This window comes from Sinocyclocheilus grahami, unplaced genomic scaffold, assembly GCF_001515645.1.
Source record: "Sinocyclocheilus grahami isolate Dianchi unplaced genomic scaffold, SAMN03320097.WGS_v1.1 scaffold1114.1, whole genome shotgun sequence".
NCBI lineage: Eukaryota > Metazoa > Chordata > Actinopteri > Cypriniformes > Cyprinidae > Sinocyclocheilus > Sinocyclocheilus grahami.
In genome coordinates, this window is record NW_015506293.1 from 305734 (window position 1) to 328906 (window position 23173).

General features: G+C 37.7%; 1 protein-coding gene across 1 annotated transcript in view; it reads left to right on the plus strand.

The window, feature by feature from the left end:
- The window catches only part of LOC107566929 (receptor-type tyrosine-protein phosphatase U-like), a 233092-nt gene extending 223769 nt beyond the window's left edge, over positions 1-9323 (plus strand). Inside the window, exons 26-30 of the mRNA XM_016252505.1 lie at positions 1885-2199; positions 3290-3415; positions 4144-4257; positions 7873-8037; positions 9147-9323. Of these exons, the coding sequence (XP_016107991.1) occupies positions 1885-2199; positions 3290-3415; positions 4144-4257; positions 7873-8037; positions 9147-9323 (897 nt within the window). The remainder of the gene's footprint in view (positions 1-1884; positions 2200-3289; positions 3416-4143; positions 4258-7872; positions 8038-9146) is intronic.
- Positions 9324-23173: the final 13850 nt, after the last annotated feature.

A 23173-nucleotide genomic window follows, 5' to 3' on the forward strand; every position in this document is an offset into this window, starting at 1 on the left:
GTTTTTTGAAAACCAACGTCACTGCACCCGTTTACCAAGAAATTTGGTAATTCATGCACTTCATGCTTCCTTCTGCTGACCAGCTTTTTGAAGATGCTGATTTCATTTTCCAGCAGGATTTGGCACCTGCTCACACTACCAAAAGCACCAAAAGTTGGTTAAATGACCATGGTGTTAGTGTGCTTGACTGGCCAGCAAACTCACCAGACCTGAACCCCATAGAGAATCTATGGGGTATTGTCAAGAGGAAAATGAGAAACAAGAGGCCAAAAAATGCAGATGAGCTGAAGGCCACTGTCAAAGAAACCTGGGCTTCCATACCACCTCAGCAGTGCCACAAACTGATCACCTCCATGCCACGCCGAATTGAGGCAGTAATTAAAGCAAAAGGAGCCCCTACCAAGTATTGAGTACATGTACAGTAAATGAACATACTTTCCAGAAGGCCAACAATTCACAAAAAAATTTTTTCTTATGAAGTATTCTAATTTGTTGAGATAGTGAATTGGTGGGTTTTTGTTAAATGTGAGCCAAAATCATCACAATTAAAAGAACCAAAGACTTAAACTACTTCAGTCTGTGTGCATTGAATTTATTTAATACACGAGTTTCACAATTTGAGTTGAATTACTGAAATAAATGAACTTTTCCACGACATTCTAATTTATTGAGATGTTATTAGGTACTTATGGACCATATTATAATGGGTTTTGTACATATTTTTGATGTTTATGTAGACGTCATGTTTTCTGTTGAATTGTTGTTATATAAGTTTCTTTGGCTGTGGTAGAGAACAGCAAATCTATTTACCTTTTGGTTTTCATGGGGAAGAGTGCATGTATCATGTCTGTTTGATTTGCACTATTTTTTCCTGACTTTGATGAGCTTATAGAAACGGTATTTGTTATGTATGAGTTTGGCCTTTTGTTTGGTAGTAGCCGTAATAGTTTAGACGAGTGAGATTTAATGCATGTTAAAGCAAGTTTCAAAAGCTGTTGTTGGAGTTGGGGCACATCTGCGGTCACCAGATACACAATACTATTAGTGCATAATGGAAATCTTCATAATCACCAACGTGCCAGCACGAGTCACTTTAGTTTTCTTTCTTTCTTTCTTTCTTTCTTTCTTTCTTTCTTTCTTTCGCTTTTTCATTTTGTTTTTAAGAAAGAATCATATTCTTTGATCTTTTGAGATAAATATGAATATATGTATATAGGCTATATATATATATATATATATACAGTGGGTACGGAAAGTATTCAGACCCCCTTAAATTGTTCACTCTTTGTTATATTGCAAGCGTTTTTATCAGGCTCCTATGTTTAGGTTCATTGCATAGACGATAATTGCATAGAAAAGGACCTATACATTGCCATGAGAGTAAAATTACTGAACCTAAACATAGGAGCCTGATAAAAACGCTAATTTTAGATGAAAATTTCAGATGGCACTTAGAGGCTTTTGCATCTGAACTCTTCATATATATATATATATATATATATAGCATAAATTAATTTTTCAGTTTTAGTCATTTTAATACTTCAACTTAGTTATTTTATTTTATTTTAATTGCCAAGGTGACATTTCTTTTTTCCTTCTTTTTTTATTATGTATTTTCATTTTTTATTTAATTATGTAGCTTTTCTTTCAGTTAACAAAAACTAATAATTCATTATAGAAGTTTATCTTTAGGCAAAACAAGTTATAAAAACACTGATTTGAAATGTCTCGCTCTGAACTTCTGCAACTTTTTGATGTCATAGAAATGCATTAATACACCCATTGGCAGGGATAATAATAAACCCACTGACCTCATTGAAGTTGTCAATGAAGCCTCAAGCACAGGAAATTATTTAGTATATCCTCCATTTCTTTTTCCCTCAGACGCTAAACTCTGTGACTCCTCATCTGGACGTCGAGGAGTGCAGCATCGCCTTGTTACCACGAAACCGTGAGAAGAACCGCAGCATGGACGTTCTTCCACCTGACAGGGCCCTCGCCTTCCTGGTCACCACTGAGGGAGAGAGTAACAACTACATTAACGCGGCACTGATGGATAGTTTCCACCGGCCTGCTGCCTTCATTGTAACCCCGCACCCACTGCCCGGCACAACCTCTGACTTCTGGAGGCTGGTGTTTGACTATGGCTGCACCTCTGTGGTCATGCTGAATCAGCTGAACCAATCGAACTCTGCTTGGGTAAGTGAAAGCATCCGCATAGCCACCAGAAGTTCCACTAAATACAGCGCCCAAGAGGACTTTGGGAGTTTTTCTTCAAAATACATCTTTATAGGTTGTCTTTTTGCATTCATATCATTGCATGTCCTTTGAAGTCGTTTAAGCTATTTTGTCCACAGCTTCTGTTAATCTCCTTGTGAAATGTTCTATATTCATAAGCATATAGTCAAGTCTCATTTACATAAAGCTTCCCTTTGAGTTTGCAGAGTTGCGTTCCAGTGCTCTTCTCGATCACGGTTCTCTGAAAACCCTGACGTGCGCTAACATGCCGGCAGTTACTCAGTGTCACTCTCGCAGTCGATCTGTTCCTTTTTCTCTCTGTGGTGGATTAACGTCTCTCCCTCTTCTTCATTCGCACGATTGCTCTCTGCAGTCCATAAGTATTAATATTTATCACCTCACTTGCTTTGCTGTCATTAATGTTCTTCGTCTTTCTCGCCTGTTCTCACCGTCTCCGCCCGTTTAATTTCAGCTCAGTTTGGTTTAGTAAGGCTACAGCATTTCGTATGTATGGATGATGAATTCCAAGGCTGCAACATATTCCAAATACAGATGAGTCAAAATATTCATTCGATTGAATGATAAAAATGGTGAATCTCATTCATTTCGCATCACATTCTTGGATTGAAATCCTTTGGGGTTTTTAGATTATGGGGGGTTGGCCTCTGACTGTCCTGCTTGATCATCATAAGTTCAGCAGCTATACTGTAAAATATACTTCATTCAGAAGCCTTTTCTTTCAAGAACCCCTTTCACTCTAGAACCTTTTTCACTCTAGACACTTTTCCCTTGCAGAACCCTCTAGACCTTTTTTCCTCCAGAATTAATTTCCTTTTCTTCTCTAGTCTTCTCTCTTTTTACTTTAAACATTCCATGAAGAAATTATTAAAACACCTTCTTGAATGTCTTGAACTCATGTAATGCTGAATTATGTTTTTTATTCAATTAGAGAGAGAGAGAATGAATGAAATGATTCATTCATTCATTCATTCTCTCTCTCGCTCCTTCTGTCTTATACTGTATCTCATTCGGTTTTCTTCTATCTTTCCAGCCTTGTGTGCAGTACTGGCCTGAACCAGGTCTTCAGCAGTATGGTCCTATGCAAGTGGAGTTTCTGTCCATGTCTGCAGATGAGGACATCATCACCCGACTTTTCCGGGTCAAAAACGTAACAAGAGTGAGTTCCATCAATGATAATTTGCTTTCTTACATATAAGTGTTTTTTCTTTTTTTTCTCACGTTACCTCATTATATTGCAACACTAGCAGACCCTTAATATACCCTTAAGTTAACAGAAAGTTAATCAATCATCATTTTTACTCACTTCATAAAATTGCTTTAATTGAGCAATTATGCTAAATTACATCATACAGAAGCATTTTTAAAAAATAAAGTTTACTCACTTGATCCTTTTGGGCCTCTAAAGGTATACATAAGGTAAAATGTCATCCAGCTGTGCAAATGAGCCTCTTAATGTTCTTTCTAAAAATGCAAAGTAGATTCCAAAGTAATTTCCTGGGAGAATTCCTTGAATTACCACCACAGGGTTTAAATGATATTCGGCGATGTGAAAAACTTGTTGCATCTTTCCCAAAAAGACTCATGGCTGTATTAGATCAAAAGGGTGCTTCTACTAAATACTGAGCAAAGGGTCTGAATACTTAGGGCCATGTGATATTTCAGTTTTTCTTTTTTAATAAATCTGCAAAAATGTCAACAATTCTGTGTTTTTCTGTCAATATGGGGTGCTGTGTGTACATTAATGAGGAAAAAAATTTACTTAAATGATTTTAGCAAATGGCTGCAATATAACAAAGAGTGAAAAATGTATGGGGGTCTGAATACTTTCCGTACCCACTGTATATCTCATTCGGTTTTCTTCTATCTTTCCAGCCTTGTGTGCAGTACTGGCCTGAACCAGGTCTTCAGCAGTATGGTCCTATGCAAGTGGAGTTTCTGTCCATGTCTGCAGATGAGGACATCATCACCCGACTTTTCCGGGTCAAAAATGTGACAAGAGTGAGTTCCATAAATGATAATTCACTTTTTAACATATAAGAAGTTTTCCTCACATTACCTTATTACATTGTAGCCCTAGCAGACCCTTAATATACCCTTAAGTTAACAGAAAGTTAATCAATCATCATTTTTACTCACTTCATAAAATTGCTTTAATTGAGCAATTATGCTAAATTACATCATACAGAAGCATTTTTAAAAAATAAAGTTTACTCACTTGATCCTTTTGGGCCTCTAAAGGTATACATAAGGTAAAATGTCATCCAGCTGTGCAAATGAGCCTCTTAATGTTCTTTCTAAAAATGCAAAGTAGATTCCAAAGTAATTTCCTGGGAGAATTCCTTGAATTACCACCACAGGGTTTAAATGATATTCGGCGATAATACATTTTTCATACCTTGGAACCAGTATATCATTATGTTGTGCCATTTAACTGTCAGCTTAATTCCACAAGTTAAAAAAAAAACTTTTATGTAATATTTGAAAAGCTTTGAAAGCGTTTTGAGGCGTTTTACATTACTCCGTTAGCTATTATGCCATGTTACATTCAGATCACGATTTAATAGACTACAAGATAAAGAGTTTAATAAATAGGGTTTGTCAGTCCAATATATTTTGTCAGCCAAAGCTACAAGATCAATTAAAGAACAGAGGAAAATCTATTTCAAAATATCAATTTTCATACCATCAGCACATAACACTTCATATGGCGGCACTTTCACAGGCAAGGACAGATGCCTAAATACGTTTTTATAAGCCTGCAGATATGAAATATACATTAATGAGTATGCCACTGAAGGTCATTTTTACCACTTTCAATTTGCCCCAGCTTGTTATTATTCTAAGGGCTAATTTTTTATTTTTTGTTCTGCTAATTTTTTATAGCAGTGCTCTTTGCCTAGTAGATGCCTGCATTTTTCTCTCAGCTCGATGTACTTTTGACAGATGTCACAGTGTTATAATGCTTTGGCATGCAGCGTGTCTGTGGAACGTTAGAAACTAAGACGATTGAGTGGGGGGGAAGGCATTTCCAGTGCTGTAGAGGGAATTAAGGGGGTGTGTGGATGGGTGCGCTTGTGATTATGGGTGAGTGTATTATTCAAATGTGACATCTCTATTACTTAGATTGTGTGGTGGAGAATGTTAGTGTTACTGTTTTTGTACGCTTCTGATTTAAAGGGGTCATAAGATCCGATTTAAAGTTTTCCTTTCTCTTTGGAGTGTTACAAGCTGTTCGTGCATAGATAAGATCCCTAAAGTTGCAAAGACTAAAGTCTCAAACCCAAAGAGATATTCTTTATAAAAGTTAAGACTCATCCACACCCTCCTAAAACGCCTCATTTAAACACGGCCCCACATGTCTACGTCACTGTGTGGGAAGATTTGCATAACACCGCCCAAATGTTTACACAAAGAAAGAAGGCATGACGTTTATTCTCGCTGTAGTATTGTTGCTGCCGCCGCCGCCATGTCATGGAGACGCTGTGTGTTTCGGTGTGAAAGCGAAACTACTTTGTTTGGCCTTCCAAAAGAGGACAACCCAAATATTCAGATGTGTGCAGCACATTTTACGGAGGACTGTTTCCTGAACCTGGGAAAGTAGCCTATAATGCCGTCTACACACAGAGGCTGTTTCTATAAAGTGGGGCAGTTCCAACTTTGCATGGACAGTCTGGCGCTTCTGACTCACAGCCTGTAAGTACGTTTTCATATTAAAAGAGTTTGCCACTGACGATTCAAACGTGAGCTTTGAGCAGTGTAGGGTAGCGCTTGTTGTTTGTCGGTTCTCCGATCACAACATGTTTTATGTTTACGCGGCGCGATATGCAACGCAACGCGTAAAAAGAACGTACAAGTCATAATTTTTTTCTATTTGCACGGTGAGATGTATGTCTGGTCTAGCAGGTGCACCGGCACTCTTCATCAGTAATAAAAGTAGTGGAAGATCCATGAGCCAGTGTTTCCAAACACTTTCCAATTTGAGATTTTATTATTTTAGAGTTTATTTGGAAACAAGTTCAATTGGAACTACAGGAAGTGGAATTTACTGGAATTTACATTCAGAAGTTCGGGGTCAGATTTTTAAGGTTTGAGGCCAGAGCTTTCTGGAGAGGAAGATTCGGCTGCGCTGCTCTCCTCCGGGACCGTAGCACTGCATGAATCGGATCCAGAAATAATGGCTATGCTTTCCCGGGCCGTCGTAGGGGTAGGGCTCGAGTGAAGACTTTCACCGTGTCCCGAGCCCTCAAGGTGAATGGTGCACAACCCGGCCATAAACTTCTATACAGCTAAAACAGAAATAAGAGAAATTACAGTATAAGCCAAATCAAAAAGGGAAAAAAGGGAAAGATAAAAGCATTGTATTAACACTGAAGAGCAGAAATAAATGAGCTAATAAAAAAAGCAGTTACTCTGAATGACAAAATGCACGTTGACCATTAGGTGATGTTCCTGCCTTGCATATTGTTGAAGCTCCTTGCTCCTACGGCCTGGGTGATGGCCATTGTGCCCTTGAATGGCAAACTTCATCCTTGTCTTCACACACAGTATTATCTGTGTGTGCCGTGACCCCTATCTCTGTTTGCCAGTGAGCCAGATAAGAGATTATATATTTCTGTGTACCTTTGCAAACAGATCATGAACAATATTCTGACATGAACAATTAAACAAACAAAACGGCTCTCAAATAAAATAATTTTCTAAACAGGGACTTCACTCATGCCCAGACTCACTGATCTTAGCCTAGGTGTTAACATGGTCATTATCCTTTTAACCGCACCCTTCACTTCCCCCATGGCTTCGTTTCCCCTTCTGCCCACCGGCTCATCTGGAACCCCAGGCACGAATTCGCTTCCCATCACCGCCCAGAAGCACATCACTCAAAACTGTCACGCAGTGTTACCAACCACAGGCAAAGAGAAGAGATTATGGAGATGAAATGTATTATCTGTGTGTGCCGTGACCCCTATCTCTGTTTGCCAGTGAGCCAGATAAGAGATGATATATTTCTGTGTACCTTTGCAAACAGATCATGAACAATATTCTGACATGAACAATTAAACAAACAAAACGGCTCTCAAATAAAATAATTTTCTAAACAGGGACTTCACTCATGCCCAGACTCACTGATCTTAGCCTAGGTGTTAACATGGTCATTATCCTTTTAACCGCACCCTTCACTTCCCCCATGGCTTCGTTTCCCCTTCTGCCCACCGAGCCGCCTCATCTGGAACCCCAGGCACGAATTCGCTTCCCATCACCGCCCAGAAGCACATCACTCAAAACTGTCACACAGTGTTACCAACCACAGGCAAAGAGAAGAGATTATGGAGATGAAATCAATTATGCTTTAATACAGAACAGCACAGGCCTTTCTCAGCGCTAAATCCAGAGCTGCCAAAGCACTGACTGCGATTGATTATCTCACCATTGCCTCATCTAGCTGCCGCCGTCATGCTGTACGCATACATAGCAGAAGACCTCGGCGGATCTTCAAAAAGCTCTTTGTATGCCTCTGGTGCAGGCTGGTTTAATATTAACTGGATATGAGAAATTTCTGCTGTAGACAGATCTGTTTCTCCACTATCCTCAGTGTCTCATCTTTACTCATGACAGCCGGGTTTGTTGTATTCTTGTCTGTCTAGGAACGGCGGTGGCCGCAGTGGAACGTACTGTGCCAGCAACATCCTGATGGAGATGATCCAGTACCAGAACATGGTGGACGTCTTCTATGCCGTCAAAACCCTTCGTAATGCTAAACCCAACATGGTGGAGACACTGGTAGGTACCTAAGTTCATTGCCAGTGAAATCAAACTAAAACAGATCTATTCAGAGAAAGAATAAAGAGATTATTGGTTGCAAAACAAATGGGAGGAATCGCAAAAGGAAGTCTTGCCTTTGAATTTAACGGCCAAATGCCAAAAGCATCAGTTTAGCTACAGTCTGTACCGTAGACCAGGGCTTATCTAGAAAATTGACAGGCCCACTCACTTTTTCCTGGCCCCAATGAGGGGTTTTCAATCTTTTGGATGCCAGAGAACCTCAAATATGATCAGGGACCTCCTAACTAATATAGAAAGTTTGCTTAATATTTTCATATATAAATACTTATACCATGTGTAAATAAATAAATGAATGAATGAATAAATAAATGTGAAATTTAGAAGATAACAAAATTGTCATTGTTTCCTCAATTAAATTTGTTTGCTTTTGTATTGTCATTGTGTTATCTGATGTTTTTTTTTTTACAAAACCATATGCAGATACAATAAAATAATACTAATTAATGATTTATGTCCAGTTTTTTTAAGAATATTATCAAATTTGCTGAATGTTAATGTAAAAAAAAACGGACAGCTCTAAAAATAAAATAATGATTTGCAGTGTTGGGGGTAACGCATTACAAGTAACGTGAGTTACATAATCAGATTACTTTTTTCAAGTAACTAGTAAAGTAAGGCATCCCATGGCTTCGTTTCCCCTTCTGCCCACCGGCTCATCTGGAACCCCAGGCACGAATTCGCTTCCCATCACCGCCCAGAAGCACATCACTCAAAACTGTCACACAGTGTTACCAACCACAGGCAAAGAGAAGAGATTATGGAGATGAAATCAATTATGCTTTAATACAGAACAGCACAGGCCTTTCTCAGCGCTAAATCCAGAGCTGCCAAAGCACTGACTGCGATTGATTATCTCACCATTGCCTCATCTAGCTGCCGCCGTCATGCTGTACGCATACATAGCAGAAGACCTCGGCGGATCTTCAAAAAGCTCTTTGTATGCCTCTGGTGCAGGCTGGTTTAATATTAACTGGATATGAGAAATTTCTGCTGTAGACAGATCTGTTTCTCCACTATCCTCAGTGTCTCATCTTTACTCATGACAGCCGGGTTTGTTGTATTCTTGTCTGTCTAGGAACGGCGGTGGCCGCAGTGGAACGTACTGTGCCAGCAACATCCTGATGGAGATGATCCAGTACCAGAACATGGTGGACGTCTTCTATGCCGTCAAAACCCTTCGTAATGCTAAACCCAACATGGTGGAGACACTGGTAGGTACCTAAGTTCATTGCCAGTGAAATCAAACTAAAACAGATCTATTCAGAGAAAGAATAAAGAGATTATTGGTTGCAAAACAAATGGGAGGAATCGCAAAAGGAAGTCTTGCCTTTGAATTTAACGGCCAAATGCCAAAAGCATCAGTTTAGCTACAGTCTGTACCGTAGACCAGGGCTTATCTAGAAAATTGACAGGCCCACTCACTTTTTCCTGGCCCCAATGAGGGGTTTTCAATCTTTTGGATGCCAGAGAACCTCAAATATGATCAGGGACCTCCTAACTAATATAGAAAGTTTGCTTAATATTTTCATATATAAATACTTATACCATGTGTAAATAAATAAATGAATGAATGAATAAATAAATGTGAAATTTAGAAGATAACAAAATTGTCATTGTTTCCTCAATTAAATTTGTTTGCTTTTGTATTGTCATTGTGTTATCTGATGTTTGTTTTTTTTACAAAACCATATGCAGATACAATAAAATAATACTAATTAATGATTTATGTCCAGTTTTTTTAAGAATATTATCAAATTTGCTGAATGTTAATGTAAAAAAAAACGGACGGCTCTAAAAATAAAATAATGATTTGCAGTGTTGGGGGTAACGCATTACAAGTAACGTGAGTTACATAATCAGATTACTTTTTTCAAGTAACTAGTAAAGTAAGGCATTACGCGGAGTAGAGTTTTCTGCCTTCTTTGCCCCAAACACCTAAATATGTTACACCCTTCTGTGACATGGCTGTTTTTTCGATTTAGGATATTTTCAGCATATTTTCCTCAGAACTGTGAGCGATTCCAGAGCCTGGCTTGGTGCAGTGTGGTTGGTTTATCTCTGCTCGCAGAGATAGTGGGCCGTTTCTAAAAATGGCAGTTTTATTTTACACCTGCCTGTTTCTCTCTGGCTGGCTGGACTGAGGAGCAAAAATAAGCATCACTTGGAGAAGTGCAGTGCAGTGGAGTTGAGAGTTGGGCGTCTTTACTGTGGCTCTTAAAAAGAAGTCGGGCAATTGCCATGCCCCTTAAAAAGCGCCAAAAGGGCAAACACACATATGCATGCACAAACGCTGACATCCACACACACCGATTCAACCAGCAGACAGCTTTCCATCAACTGCCTATCAAGACGCCGATTCCTCTTCAATGCAAAGGTCACGCTGTTTCACCAACGTTTAGTGAGACATGTCTCCCTCATGGGTACTTTTCTCTGAGGATTGGTTCTTGTATCATTGGAGGTGGAGAGCGGAGTAGAGTTTTCTGCCTTCTTTGCCCCAAACACCTAAATATGTTACACCCTTCTGTGACATGGCTGTTTTTTCGGTTTAGGATATTTTCAGCATATTTTCCTCAGAACTGTGAGCGATTCCAGAGCCTGGCTTGGTGCAGTGTGGTTGGTTTATCTCTGCTCGCAGAGATAGTGGGCCGTTTCTAAAAATGCCAGTTTTATTTTACACCTGCCTGTTTCTCTCTGGCTGGCTGGACTGAGGAGCAAAAATAAGCATCACTTGGAGAAGGTCTCTTCATGTGCAGTGCAGTGGAGTTGAGAGTTGGGCGTCTTTACTGTGGCTCTTAAAAAGAAGTCGGGCAATTGCCATGCCCCTTAAAAAGCGCCAAAAGGGCAAACACACACATGCATGCACAAACGCTGACATCCACACACACCGATTCAACCAGCAGACAGCTTTCCATCAACTGCCTATCAAGACGCCGATTCCTCTTCAATGCAAAGGTCACGCTGTTTCACCAACGTTTAGTGAGACATGTCTCCCTCATGGGTACTTTTCTCTGAGGATTGGTTCTTGTATCATTGGAGGTGGAGTTTATTACTATATATGGTGCCATATGTCTCGAGGAAATTGACAGGAGAGTTGGGCGGCCACTTTGCCCCACTGTGGCTTTCCTATCTTGCTGTAACTGTTGTCTTTTTCCTCTCACTTGTGTATATATATATATATATATATATATATATATATACTTAACGTCTGATGGAAATCTCTTACGTCTTAAGGTGCAAGTCTCAAGTGCTAACAGTGGCCTGTGTGCTTAAAGCAAAGGAAGTACATTAGGGGCAGACACGATGGCATTCTAAAGCTTGCGGTGGATTACACCCTGACCTTTATCCTCTCACTCAATGGTTTTGAGAGAGCGCAGTTAATAGTCTCTTTTACAACAAGACGAGGCGAAACTGTCAGAAGTGAGGAGAAATGGACCAGAAGGAACACCGGCAATCTTCTTCTTTTCACTTGTAACTATTTATCGGACTGACTCGTGTTCTTTCAGTGGATTTGTTTAATAGTTATGCAGCTTTGAGTGTACAGCTGAATCCTGGGCTCAAGATTTTTCAAAGCATCCCTTTAAGTTTACATATTCACAGTCCATTTCTGTTGCATTGCTGTATTTGATGGTTTTTTATTTGCCATTTTAAGAGCCTGGATACACAATGCTTTATCATCTGATTGTCAAGTGTGCAATTCATGAACACAGTACTGTGGTGTCTGATGATGTTTTTTTCAAGCATCAGAGGTACAAATCCTATGTTAGCTTGTCGAATTTCTGTTTAAGATAGTAATTCTGGCCTTTCACTCCCTCAGAAATCCATTATTAACGCTATATATTTAGTTATACAGTTACATTGTTTTTGTTTTTGTTGCCACATTGTAAAATCAAATCATCAAAATGTCTTGCTTTTAAACTTGCTTTAAGATTCTCAAAGATTGGTAACGGAGTTACCAAAGAATGTCCCACAGAAAATGTATTAAAAACCTCTTATATACTGTAAAATTTCATTGGAATTTCTGAGGTTGAAAATCTAAATTTTCATAAAAGTCAAAGAACCTTCTTTCACTGTTGGTTGAAAAGAAAAGAAAAAGTCATTTCTTTAAGAGCTTCAGACTGTAATTTGTAATTAATTTGTGGAAGGTGCCAGACAGTTTAGTGCAGTAAGTAGAGCTAACAGCCAGGAGATAAAAATACCATTGAATTTACCACCGTTGAATTACAGTAGTTTAAACTAAAAGAACTGAATAGGATAGTCAGAGTATCCACATCAGTATTACACAAAAACACAGATCTCTCAAATTGTTATGACCCCCAACTGTGAAATTGCCATATCAGCAAGATGCCAAGTTAGCAAACCACAGAGGCGTTTTCCCATTGATTACATTACTCTGCATAAACCATCTCAGATGTCAGCCTGCCTCAGTCCGCACTGACTGACAGCTCACGACCGCATCAGATGACTGATGGTGTTAACAAGCTATTGTAGTTAAAGGGACCGCTCACTCAAAAATGAGAAATCTGCCATTATTTACTTTTCCAAACCGATATGACATCATTTCTACTGTGAAACACAAAGGATACATTTTGATTTACAATCTTATGGGATTTGGGACAATATGATGACAGAATATTCATTTTTGGAGAAACTGTTTCTCTAAGGGAGCCAGAGAAAATATTGATTGAACCGATTATAATGACAGTGTTGTGACTTTCTTCACCAAATCCCCCTGTGGACTTTCTTGGAAAGTGCCTGGACACTCAGATCTCAAGTGGAAAGTATGTGTACATATAGATGTATATTTGTGTTCTTTGAATAGTATGTGAATAAAGTTTGTTCGGCCAGATTTAACAATTGAAAAGTGACAGAAAGAGTTGAATGTACTGTATAAGACCTATTTCCTATATATATGCCGCCAAAAGATCTGACAAATGCTCGGTCAGCTGAGGAGGATTTCTAAAAGCCATTCCAAAGTCGCCCCTTCAGAAGGCCCATTCAGTCACTTTAAAACCCTCCAATGATTGTTTTTTTTTTGTTTGTTTTTTTTTACACCATGCTCATTCCAAAGACATTAGCCAGCTTCTAATGGTAGTCATGCATAACTATCCCTAGGGTGTCACTATGAGAGAGGAAGGACTTTAGCCACTCTTGACAACTGTTGAGCCAGGTCCTTGTTTTTGTTTTATTAGTTTAGTTTCCTTCCAAGTGTTTCTGTATGATGCTGAATGAACTGAAAAAGAACTGTGTTTTTGACCATGTGTTTGTGGGACAGGAAGAGGACACAGAGGCATATATTTCATGGGGAACTGAGGGTTGGGGTGGGACGGGTGTTTAAACAACAATAAAATGTTCTAAGACTTTAACTGCTATTGGAGTGTTCGTTTATTTAACCTCTCATGCTTATGTAGCTTTAAAGGTAACACTTTACAACATAGTTTAATTTGTCAGTAAATGCACAAGGTATCATGACATAATGAACCATACTTTTAGCATTTTTTAATCTTAATAATATAAAGAATAATAATATAAAATTAACTAAGCTGTGATATATATTTGTACTAAGCTATAATATATATGTAACTAGCTGTAATATATTTTTTAAAGTTGCAGATGAAACAAAGATTAATGGTTTGATAAGAAAATACTAATTCAGTTTTTTCTACTTCAGAATTCCCGCTTAATACAATTACTTTTAATTACTTTTAAAATTTCTGAGTGAATTTTTTTTCAATATTATTTGTTTTGGTAAATCTTGTTTTTTATTAGTTTATGAGGTTACACTTTACTTGAAGGGGTGTGCATAAGACTGACATGACACCTTCATAATCATGACATGATACCTACATAATCATGACATGACACATGTCATGAATATGAAGGGTTTTTATGCATGTTTATGACAACTGTCATTAAGTGTCATTCACTCAGTTATGTAATTTTTAATACAAAGATGACATTGTTTGAGATGTCTTTATTATGGGCTATGGTTAAGGGTAGGGGTAGGGTTAGGTTAGGGTTATGTCAAATAATGTCATATTTACATTAAAAATGACATAACTGAGCGAATGACACTTAATGACAGTTGTCATAAACATGCATAAAACCTCCTTCATATTCATGACGTGTCATATCATGATTATGAAGGTGTCATGTCAGTCTTATGTACACCCCTTCAAGTAAAGTGTTACCGTTTATGATAACTGCATTAGCTAATGTAAATGTACATTATTAATGTTAATAATGTACATTATTCTGTTTTCAATTTTGAGTACATATAGTTTAAAAGAAGTTCTAATTTAATTTAAGCAATGTTGAGAGCATTTAATGTCATTGCATTATGGAATACACAATTCTGATTGGTCATGCACGGCAACATTATATATCAATGCCGTTTTAACAAACCGTGCAAGCTAAGAAAACACTTTTCTACATGTTTATATTTTAATCTTAACCACTCCCCTGTTTTTTGCAACAGGTTATTCAAACAAACTCAACTGGAAACATCTTGTGTCTCCGTTACCATTTGTAGCAATAATGACTGAAATATCACTGGAATATTTTTGCAGTATTCACCTTGTTGCATGGCCAATTCTTTTGTACATTGCAATGGACTATTTTTTTAGTGGTAGTTTTATAATATACAGGTAAGATCAAAAAGTAATTTCAGTTCAAATCAATATTTCATGCTCACAGCTTCATTTGTTTGGTCACCCTATCTGTGTTCATTTTGTGAGAATGAGCGGCTGGCTACACATTATCCCTTGCTTATTATAAACAGTGTTTATAAGAAGTCATGGCATTTGCAACAGGGTACACTGTGCTGTGCAATTGTTGAAAACCCATTACTAGGCAGACAGTCCATAATTATGTGGAGTCTGGGAGAGAAGTGAGGGCTCCTATTGTTCTTGGGCACATCCTAAATGGAACTTGAACATAAAGACTGACCGGACTGACATTTTATATCCTGATGCTTTGTCAGCCAGATCTGCTCTTGTGGGATGGACTCGTAGTCTCTGCTGATTCATTAGATTCTCTCTGCCCTTTTAGACCACTGTCTGTCTGCCTTTCTGTCCTTCCCTCCTGTCGCTTTCTCAGTCTGGTGGTTCTTATCACTGTCTTTCTATCTCTGTAATGTCTATTTTTGTACTCAATCACGCTTGTGCCTGCCCTAGCTCTCTCAGTTGCTCCTTTTTTGTATTCCTCCCATTTCCTTCTGTGGATGTGAGGTGGCTGCAGACCGCAGGCTTTCACAGTTGCTCGTAGAGGAGATGTGAATTATTCAACAGGCCTGCAAAGTGATCCAGTGTTGGAGCTTAAAGACATGCCAGATTAATTAGAGGACAAGACCTCCTCTGTCATTGCGCATATAGTGAACTGCAGTGTGTTCACGCCACTGTTGAGGAGTCACCAGCAAAAAGCAATGCTACTAACTACATTTTTCAGTGGTGTGACAGTAGCTCAGCTCAAACCTTTGTAGGTTTATTAGGAGCAAGCCATGGATTTGTGAACACAACTTTTATGAATTTTGAAGCCTAAATACAATTGGCAGAAGTAAAAAGCTAAATGTATAGGCTATAAACAAACTACACCATGGTTGCATGACTTCAACATCACCACCATTAGGCTTCCGACAATTCTTTCAGTCTTTAATAAAAAAAATAAAAATAAAAACATTTTCCCTGAAATTTTTCATTTAGTTATTAGTTTGCAAGAACATGATTATAAATACAGTGTGGCTGTAAAAATGACCTAGTGAGTAGATGAGTTTAGCTCTTTGGTGTGATGATGTTTAATATCCCTGACATCCTTGGCCACATGTCAAGACAAATAATACTGATGTATTTTATGTCATAGATGAACGTGAAACTTATTTCACCTTATTTCAGACCTTATTTCAGGCACTTAACCAAAAACCCATTCAAAAAACCCATTGACTTTTAAGACGATGGAATTGGAAGTGCTAAAATGCGAACTTGTTTCCAAGATTTTGCCTACAAATCATCCCTGTAGCACTCTACTGACTGACAGTTTATTAAACCGATGGAAGTGCAGTTGGTGGATGATGATCTAAATATGGCTGAATGTCACCTAATTCATATTCATGAGTCAGAATGATAGCATTTCTAACATGCCCCTAGCGCTTTTATCGCATTTATAATGCCTCTCGTGCTTGAACTTTAACACGTTAGATTCATTCATTAAAAACCATATAAATACTGCTTTTATTAAATTATGAATTATATAACATGATCATTTTAAAATATATTGCCCCTTTTGGCCTATGTGTAATATTTTTACATGGGTAAAGCATGAACACACGTTTGGACATGATCGTTTTAGGATTTACTTTTCTTGCCCATTCCATAGTGGGTTACTTTTTTTTCCTTTTCTTTTTGCCTTTATTTTCCCTTTTTTTAAACGTACGTTCAGATAAATAAATTAATTAATTCAGTAAACCTCTTTTTCAGTCCCAAAAGAATCCTTCAGCATGTCCCTTGCAATTTTGTCCCTCTTTGAGGATCTTCAGACATTCTGCTGATCAGCGGCCAATAGATGCTAATCTTCTGTCCTTGGAGAGGTCATACTATGGACACTCAGTCTCTCCCATCTTTATCCCGTCTCTGGTTTCATGTTGTGGTTCTTAAACTCACAGATGTAAGTGCCAGTGCTCTCCTCTGGGCTTTGAAGTGTGATTTCTCTATGCAAATTGTAGGTTTGCTATGTATATCACACACACTTCCCAACAAATGTTTGCTTTTCAGCCGTTATCTCTTCCCGTTGCTGTGTAAAGCAGGTGGGAACCTTCTAGGCGCTTCGGTTCGGTGCCTTGTAAAGTGGGTAGAAGAGACCCCAGCCAGATGGCCTGCTTTTGGACATTCCTGGTTGACAAATCCTATGGCAGTCCAAACGTGCCATCTTATCTTGTCCGGTTTGTATGCGCAGGGCTCCCTGGAGGTGGCTGAGCGGCCTGTTGTTCCAGTTCAGCGCTAGAGTACACATAGCTTGGAGGCAGATAGCCAGGTGCAGTGGACACATGGATAGGTTCCATTCCTCCATTTCTTTATCTTCCCTCCACCCTGTGAATCTCCAAAACCTGATGGCTGGCTGTATGAGGCACAGGTCCGTACCATCTGTTTCTCCTCAGCTTATCTGTGAGATATGCTGCTCTGTTTATCAAGTGAGGCTTTCGCTGTTAATGCAAAAATGCACTTGTTTGTTTTTCAGGAAAGAATGGATGATGTGCTTAAAGGGCATCCCTGATGAAAACCTTTGAAACTATGGAAATGTTTCCAGATGGCCTGAAATATACCATATGTATATTATTTCCTGTTTATTAATTACAGTCTACTTTGCTTTTTTCATGTTTAGTTGTAACTTTAAGTATTTGTGTTATTATTAGAAGTTCCATTTAAAGTTTATCTCTTCTCTTTTTACCATGATGTTTTTTTAACTAATAAGGAAAAATTGTTTTTTTAAATACCAAATTAGCATATCGTACAATGATTTCTCAAGGATCATGTGACACTGAAAACGGACATTTTTCCATCACAGAATAAAAATGTAAAATTATTAAGATAATATATTAAGTATAAATAGTAATTGTATTTTTCTGTTTTCAAAAACATCTTAAAAATATTGCTGACCTGTACTGCAGTGTATATGGCTTTACGTTTTCCAACTAGATATCAATGACTGATGACCAAAATAATTATTAACTGATCAAAAAAAGAGAGCTCATTTATCTCATGTTTATGACACACTGCTTTTGTATATAAAATATAAATCTGATCGTATACAGTAAGTGGAACTTATTTATTTACTGATAATTATGACTGCACATAATATGATCTAAAAACTCCTCTGCAAGCACTTGATTGAAAACCATTCATGCACTTAATATACTTCCTACTATGCCCATTATAAAATCTACTCTCCTAAAATGAACCTCTGTACTATTTCATGTTTTCTGGCTAAAATGGAAATCTGAAGCACCCTATTGTTTATGTCTCCTTTGGTTGGCTTGCCTGTCCTCATTTGTAATTCTCTTTGAATAAAAGCATCTGCTAAATTAATAAATGGCCTAATGTGAAACAGCTTTTGAATAGTTAATTCAATGTTACAAAATATTGTTCTGATATTTTATTATAAGGAAATACAGTATATTTGAATGTGAGAGCTGTATATAAACAGAAATCACCTATACCATAGGTAGAACTTCAGAAAGTATCCACCCATCATTAAAAGCAAAACTTTGAGAAAATAGAAAAAACTTTTGATGGCTTGGCTTTTACAATGTTCTCTCTGAAAATGATTCATCTTGCACTCTAGCAAAATTTCATGAGTCAAATGCACATGATCAGTGTCCAGCAAAATCTCATTTCACTTTTCTCATTAAACTGTCTGTATGCAACACATCAACAGAGGCATCAATACAGGTGGGACTGATGATATTTCTTTTATTTATATCATATATTTAGAGCCTGACAGAGTAATTTGCGGTGAATAATGTCTGACCCGCCTTTAACTTACAACTGTAGCAAAGCATAATTATCTACAAATGAATGTGAACTTTAGTGAGACATTTCTTCATGTATAATTTCCTAGGGCTACTTCTAGCTGACATGGCTTTATGTTTACATTTTACACTTATGTTCTTGACAAATTAATTCTTATACTACTGGCTTGTAAAATAATGCTATACCAGAGGATTTTAGAGCTTGTTTTTGATTATTGAGTGCTAGCATGATAGTATTTAAAATCAATATACACTTCCTGATAAGAAATTAGCAGTAGAGAAATGGAGTCACAAAGTAAGTTAGTTCATAATGGGACAATCTAAGAAACAAAAAAAAGAGAAACAGGCTTATTTTGTAATGCCATGCATAACTACATTTAGTATGTTTATTATGTTAAACTCTTAATATATGCTCTATATTACTCAAGGCAACATCTGGAACCGTTGTGTCATTGTCAGGAAGCACAGCAGATTGTCTAATGTTAACTGGATATATCACCAGTGATGTACATGGACTGAAACAAGTGCTTTCCAATAACATAATGATCATGGTGTACTTCCTAAGCGCCCTGGGCATGAGCCAAGATAAGTCTATAAAAAAGTCAATTCATATGGAATAAAATGGTGCTGGACAACAGAACAAATGGCAAATTATACAGTCTTTGCTCTGTATTGATTAAAGCATAATAGATCCGGCTTGTATTCAAACACCCCCATAACTGTGAAATAATGCTTTGTGGGTTACAGTCGTGTTCTCTGCACAACTCATAAACCAGAAATTGACCAGAAGTGCTGCGATGAAAAGCACTGGTTCGCAAAGCTTTAAAAATGATTTTTTTTCTCTTGGGCAGAATTATTGTTTCTGATAAGCATATAAATTGCTTGCCACTATCATAGGTGGTGTTGGCCAATATCATAAACAATAATCTGTAAAAAATGTTGGCGAAATAAGAGTATTATAATGCGGGATACCCTGCTATGTGTGCATTACAATATTTACACTCAACTTAAGCTCTGCACACAATATATGCAATGAGCAGAATATTCATCACACTTAAAAATAATTATATCTAATCACAAGGGTTAATCATCCATACAAAAATCAGCTGGAAAAAAATAATTCTGAAAGTGATTCCACCGATATCGTTTCTCTGTGCTTTTATCGTTATAGTTGTGGCATGGACTCCGCTATTCTTTAATATAGAGAACGATTTTTAGAACTAGGCTATATCTTTATCGTTATTGTTCTTGGTGTGAACGGGGCTTTAGTCTTGTTTTGCAAAAAATATATATCTTATAATATCTAAACATCATTAAAACAATGATGCAGTTTTAATGATGCCGTTGTTTTTTTTGTTTGTTTGTTTTTTTGCAGTGAGAAATACAGAATTGGTAGGAGATATGAACGAAGATATGACAAACCTAAATCTTAACCCTGGCACTCAACGGATGATGGGAACAGAGGTCATCTTGAAATGTCAGCCATTACCTCTTCCCGCTCACACTTTCTCTGAAGTCTAAATCTGTTCTCTTGGCTAAAATAAGTACTTCTGCTAAAGTAAGATCTTCTGCTCACGTTTTCTTTTGATTTGTCATCAAACACATTATTTTTTTTTGCTTTAATTATTTATTGTATATTTATGTTATGTTAAAATGATAATTGTTGGTTATCAGAAGACATTGAATTTTTTTTCCATTGCTATTATAATAAAGAAAACGTTGTCTGTCTTAATTCTATTTAAGGTCATGCCAGTTTAACTGCAGAATCTTGATCCAAGAGACCAACAGAGTCCAACAAGTCTTGAATCTCAATTTGTATTGAAGTGTTAGCATAATGCTTACTTATTATAATGCTTACACCTTGATAAACCTATAATAATTATTTATATTTTAGAGCGATCGGGACGAATTTTGCGGGAAATTGCGATTACATACGTCATACGCCATTCACCTGTACCTGTCACGTGATTTGCACAGAGAAACACAGATCTTGCTACTTTGGCTCATGTATGGTGTGGGAGAAGCCTGAAGCCGAGTTAGTCACAACCAGTGTTGGGGAAAGTTACTTTTAAAAGTAATGCATTACAATATTGCGTTACTCCCTAAAATAGTAACTAATTACGTTACTTGGTTACTTTTTATGGAAAGTAATGCGATATATTACTTTTGCGTTACTTTCACGTTACTTTTTAAATATAAGCAGGGCTTGATTGTTTTTAATATAAGAGGTTCTATTTATAGCAAATATAAAAGCCCTTTCACACCAAAAAGTGTAATGAATAAACCTCAGGCTGAAGGAAAAGTAAATTCACGTCTGTACAGTAGAACGCAGGAGAAGAAACACTCTTCAGCAATAAAAAAAACAAAGCACAATTGTTAGTTTCTCTAAAGTCATTTTTGCTTAGTAGGTTGAACTGGATCATCAAAGGTCAGCAGCAAAGATATTGGTTAATAAAATGAGATTAGATACATTTGTGTTTTTTAACATATTTAATTATTGCAGGTTTGAGTCATATTCTGAGTTTGCATTTCACTGTTTTAATTCATTTTGATGAATACTAAATCTGTTTTTTGTGAGTGGGATGAATTAATGCACATTCACATTTAGTCAAGAACTACATCATGTTCACACGGTGCACACAACTCCTCTGTTCTCCTTATTTCTCCCAATATAGGGACAGAAGAGCTCTGTCAATAAATGGGAAAACAAAGTAACTGGCATTACTTTTTTGAAAAAGTAACTCAGATATTTTCTTGTAAAATAAAAAAGTAATGTGTTACTTTACTAGTTACTTGAAAAAAGTAATCTGATTACGTAACTTGCATTACTCGTAATGACTGGTCACAACTAGCGAAAAATATTAACCATAAACTATGCAAAATGACACCTCCTGGGGAATCACCGTTTGTAAAAACAACAAAAACACTCAGAATAGAGCTGATCTACAATGGTCCGTAATAAAACCTGCATCAATATTGGCGTGGGTTTCGGGTGTCGAAAACAATGAAATTTGAAAGGATTTAAAAGCGACCCTGAGGTGGCTACATTGTTACTTAACAGGTAAGTTTATTGAACTGATGTAGCTCTCTAACACTAGCGTGAGTTCATTCCAAGTTTCAGCTTATCAGGTGTACGTTTTCCAAAAGCATCGTTAGTTAATATGGTCGTTGTTAACACTGTTGTTGATGGAACTTGCGTCCATAATTGCTTTTGGGAAACGCACCCAATAGCAATTGTTATGTGTAACGTTAACGACTAGCAAACTTATGTCATTTATTTAGAATAACAAGAGCAAAAGATATAGCACCTGCTCATATTTTTTAGATGTGAATATGTACACCGATGCAGCGAACCATATTCATCCGAGCAGCCGGAGCACAACCAAAACATTGTTCTTACGAAGTTTTATTTTTTAACCGCTACAGGTCTAAAAGTTACATGTTGTAGCTTCAAAAGCTGCTTATTGTTATGTTGTTGTGACAAATAATTCCTCAGGTGTTTATACAGTAGATGCCTGATTGATACTAAATTGTTGTATCCATGTAACCAATTGAAAGTGTTATGAATCAATCCCCAGAACTTCATGAACTACAAAACAGGTATGATGTTTTAAAGCTGTCATGCCAAAAAAAATTCCCATGCTGCAATGCGCTTTTTGAACAGCGGGTAAAAATACTACAGTAAGGTCATTTTTAGGTCATCAGATCCTCTTACAGTCAGAATGGAGTTCACCAAAACTTCTAATGACTCTCAGTTGAGAGCTTCTCTGAGGTAGGAGGAACTCAGACTGAGCCCCATTCAAAAAGACATCCCCAGTTTCTAACTAGCTCGCACAGAATGAAAGAGGTCTGCTGAGCCCTGAGGGTGACATACAGTAGCGTCTCATAGGTCTGGAGTGCTCCTGCTGCTCCCTATCTCACAATGCTTTGCTTTATCACGCCATGTTCAATGCAATTCTGGCTGTAGTGTCTGTCAGTGTGAATGACTCCTGGCAAATTGGTCCAAGCCTGTCAAGGTTGGGCACCAACACCTGTGGAGACACGGTTTAGCACCTCCTGGTGACCTATGGCATTACTTTCCTTTTTAATAAGAGGCGAGAAACAGCATGTCCTTCCCTTTGGGTTGAACTCCTGTTGAAGTTTGAAATGGTTGACTGACAGAGCCTGATGCTGGTGTGGAATGGGAGTTGTGTGTGTGTATGAGGGGAGAAATAGAGGCTAAATGAGGAGCCGGTGCTCTCTTTGCCATGAACTCCTTAGTGTTTGATTTTTTCAGGTTTCACTAAACAGATGAGCTGCTTTGTAGCATGCCTACAGAGACTCCTGTCAGACAGGATTAGAGGAATAATTTATACTTGTTTTGTTTTTTTGCTTCACTTCATCACTCTTCTTCTCGTACCTCCGTCTAACTATGCTCCCTTGTGTAGGAGGAGGAAGGCCACCTCATTTAAAGTGGATTTGGCCTCACAGCAGTTGGGGATGGGGGAATGAGTGATAATCCTCCTCTCTATCTCTCGCCATCAGTGCTACTCTGCACCAAAACTCTCCTGCAGGAGC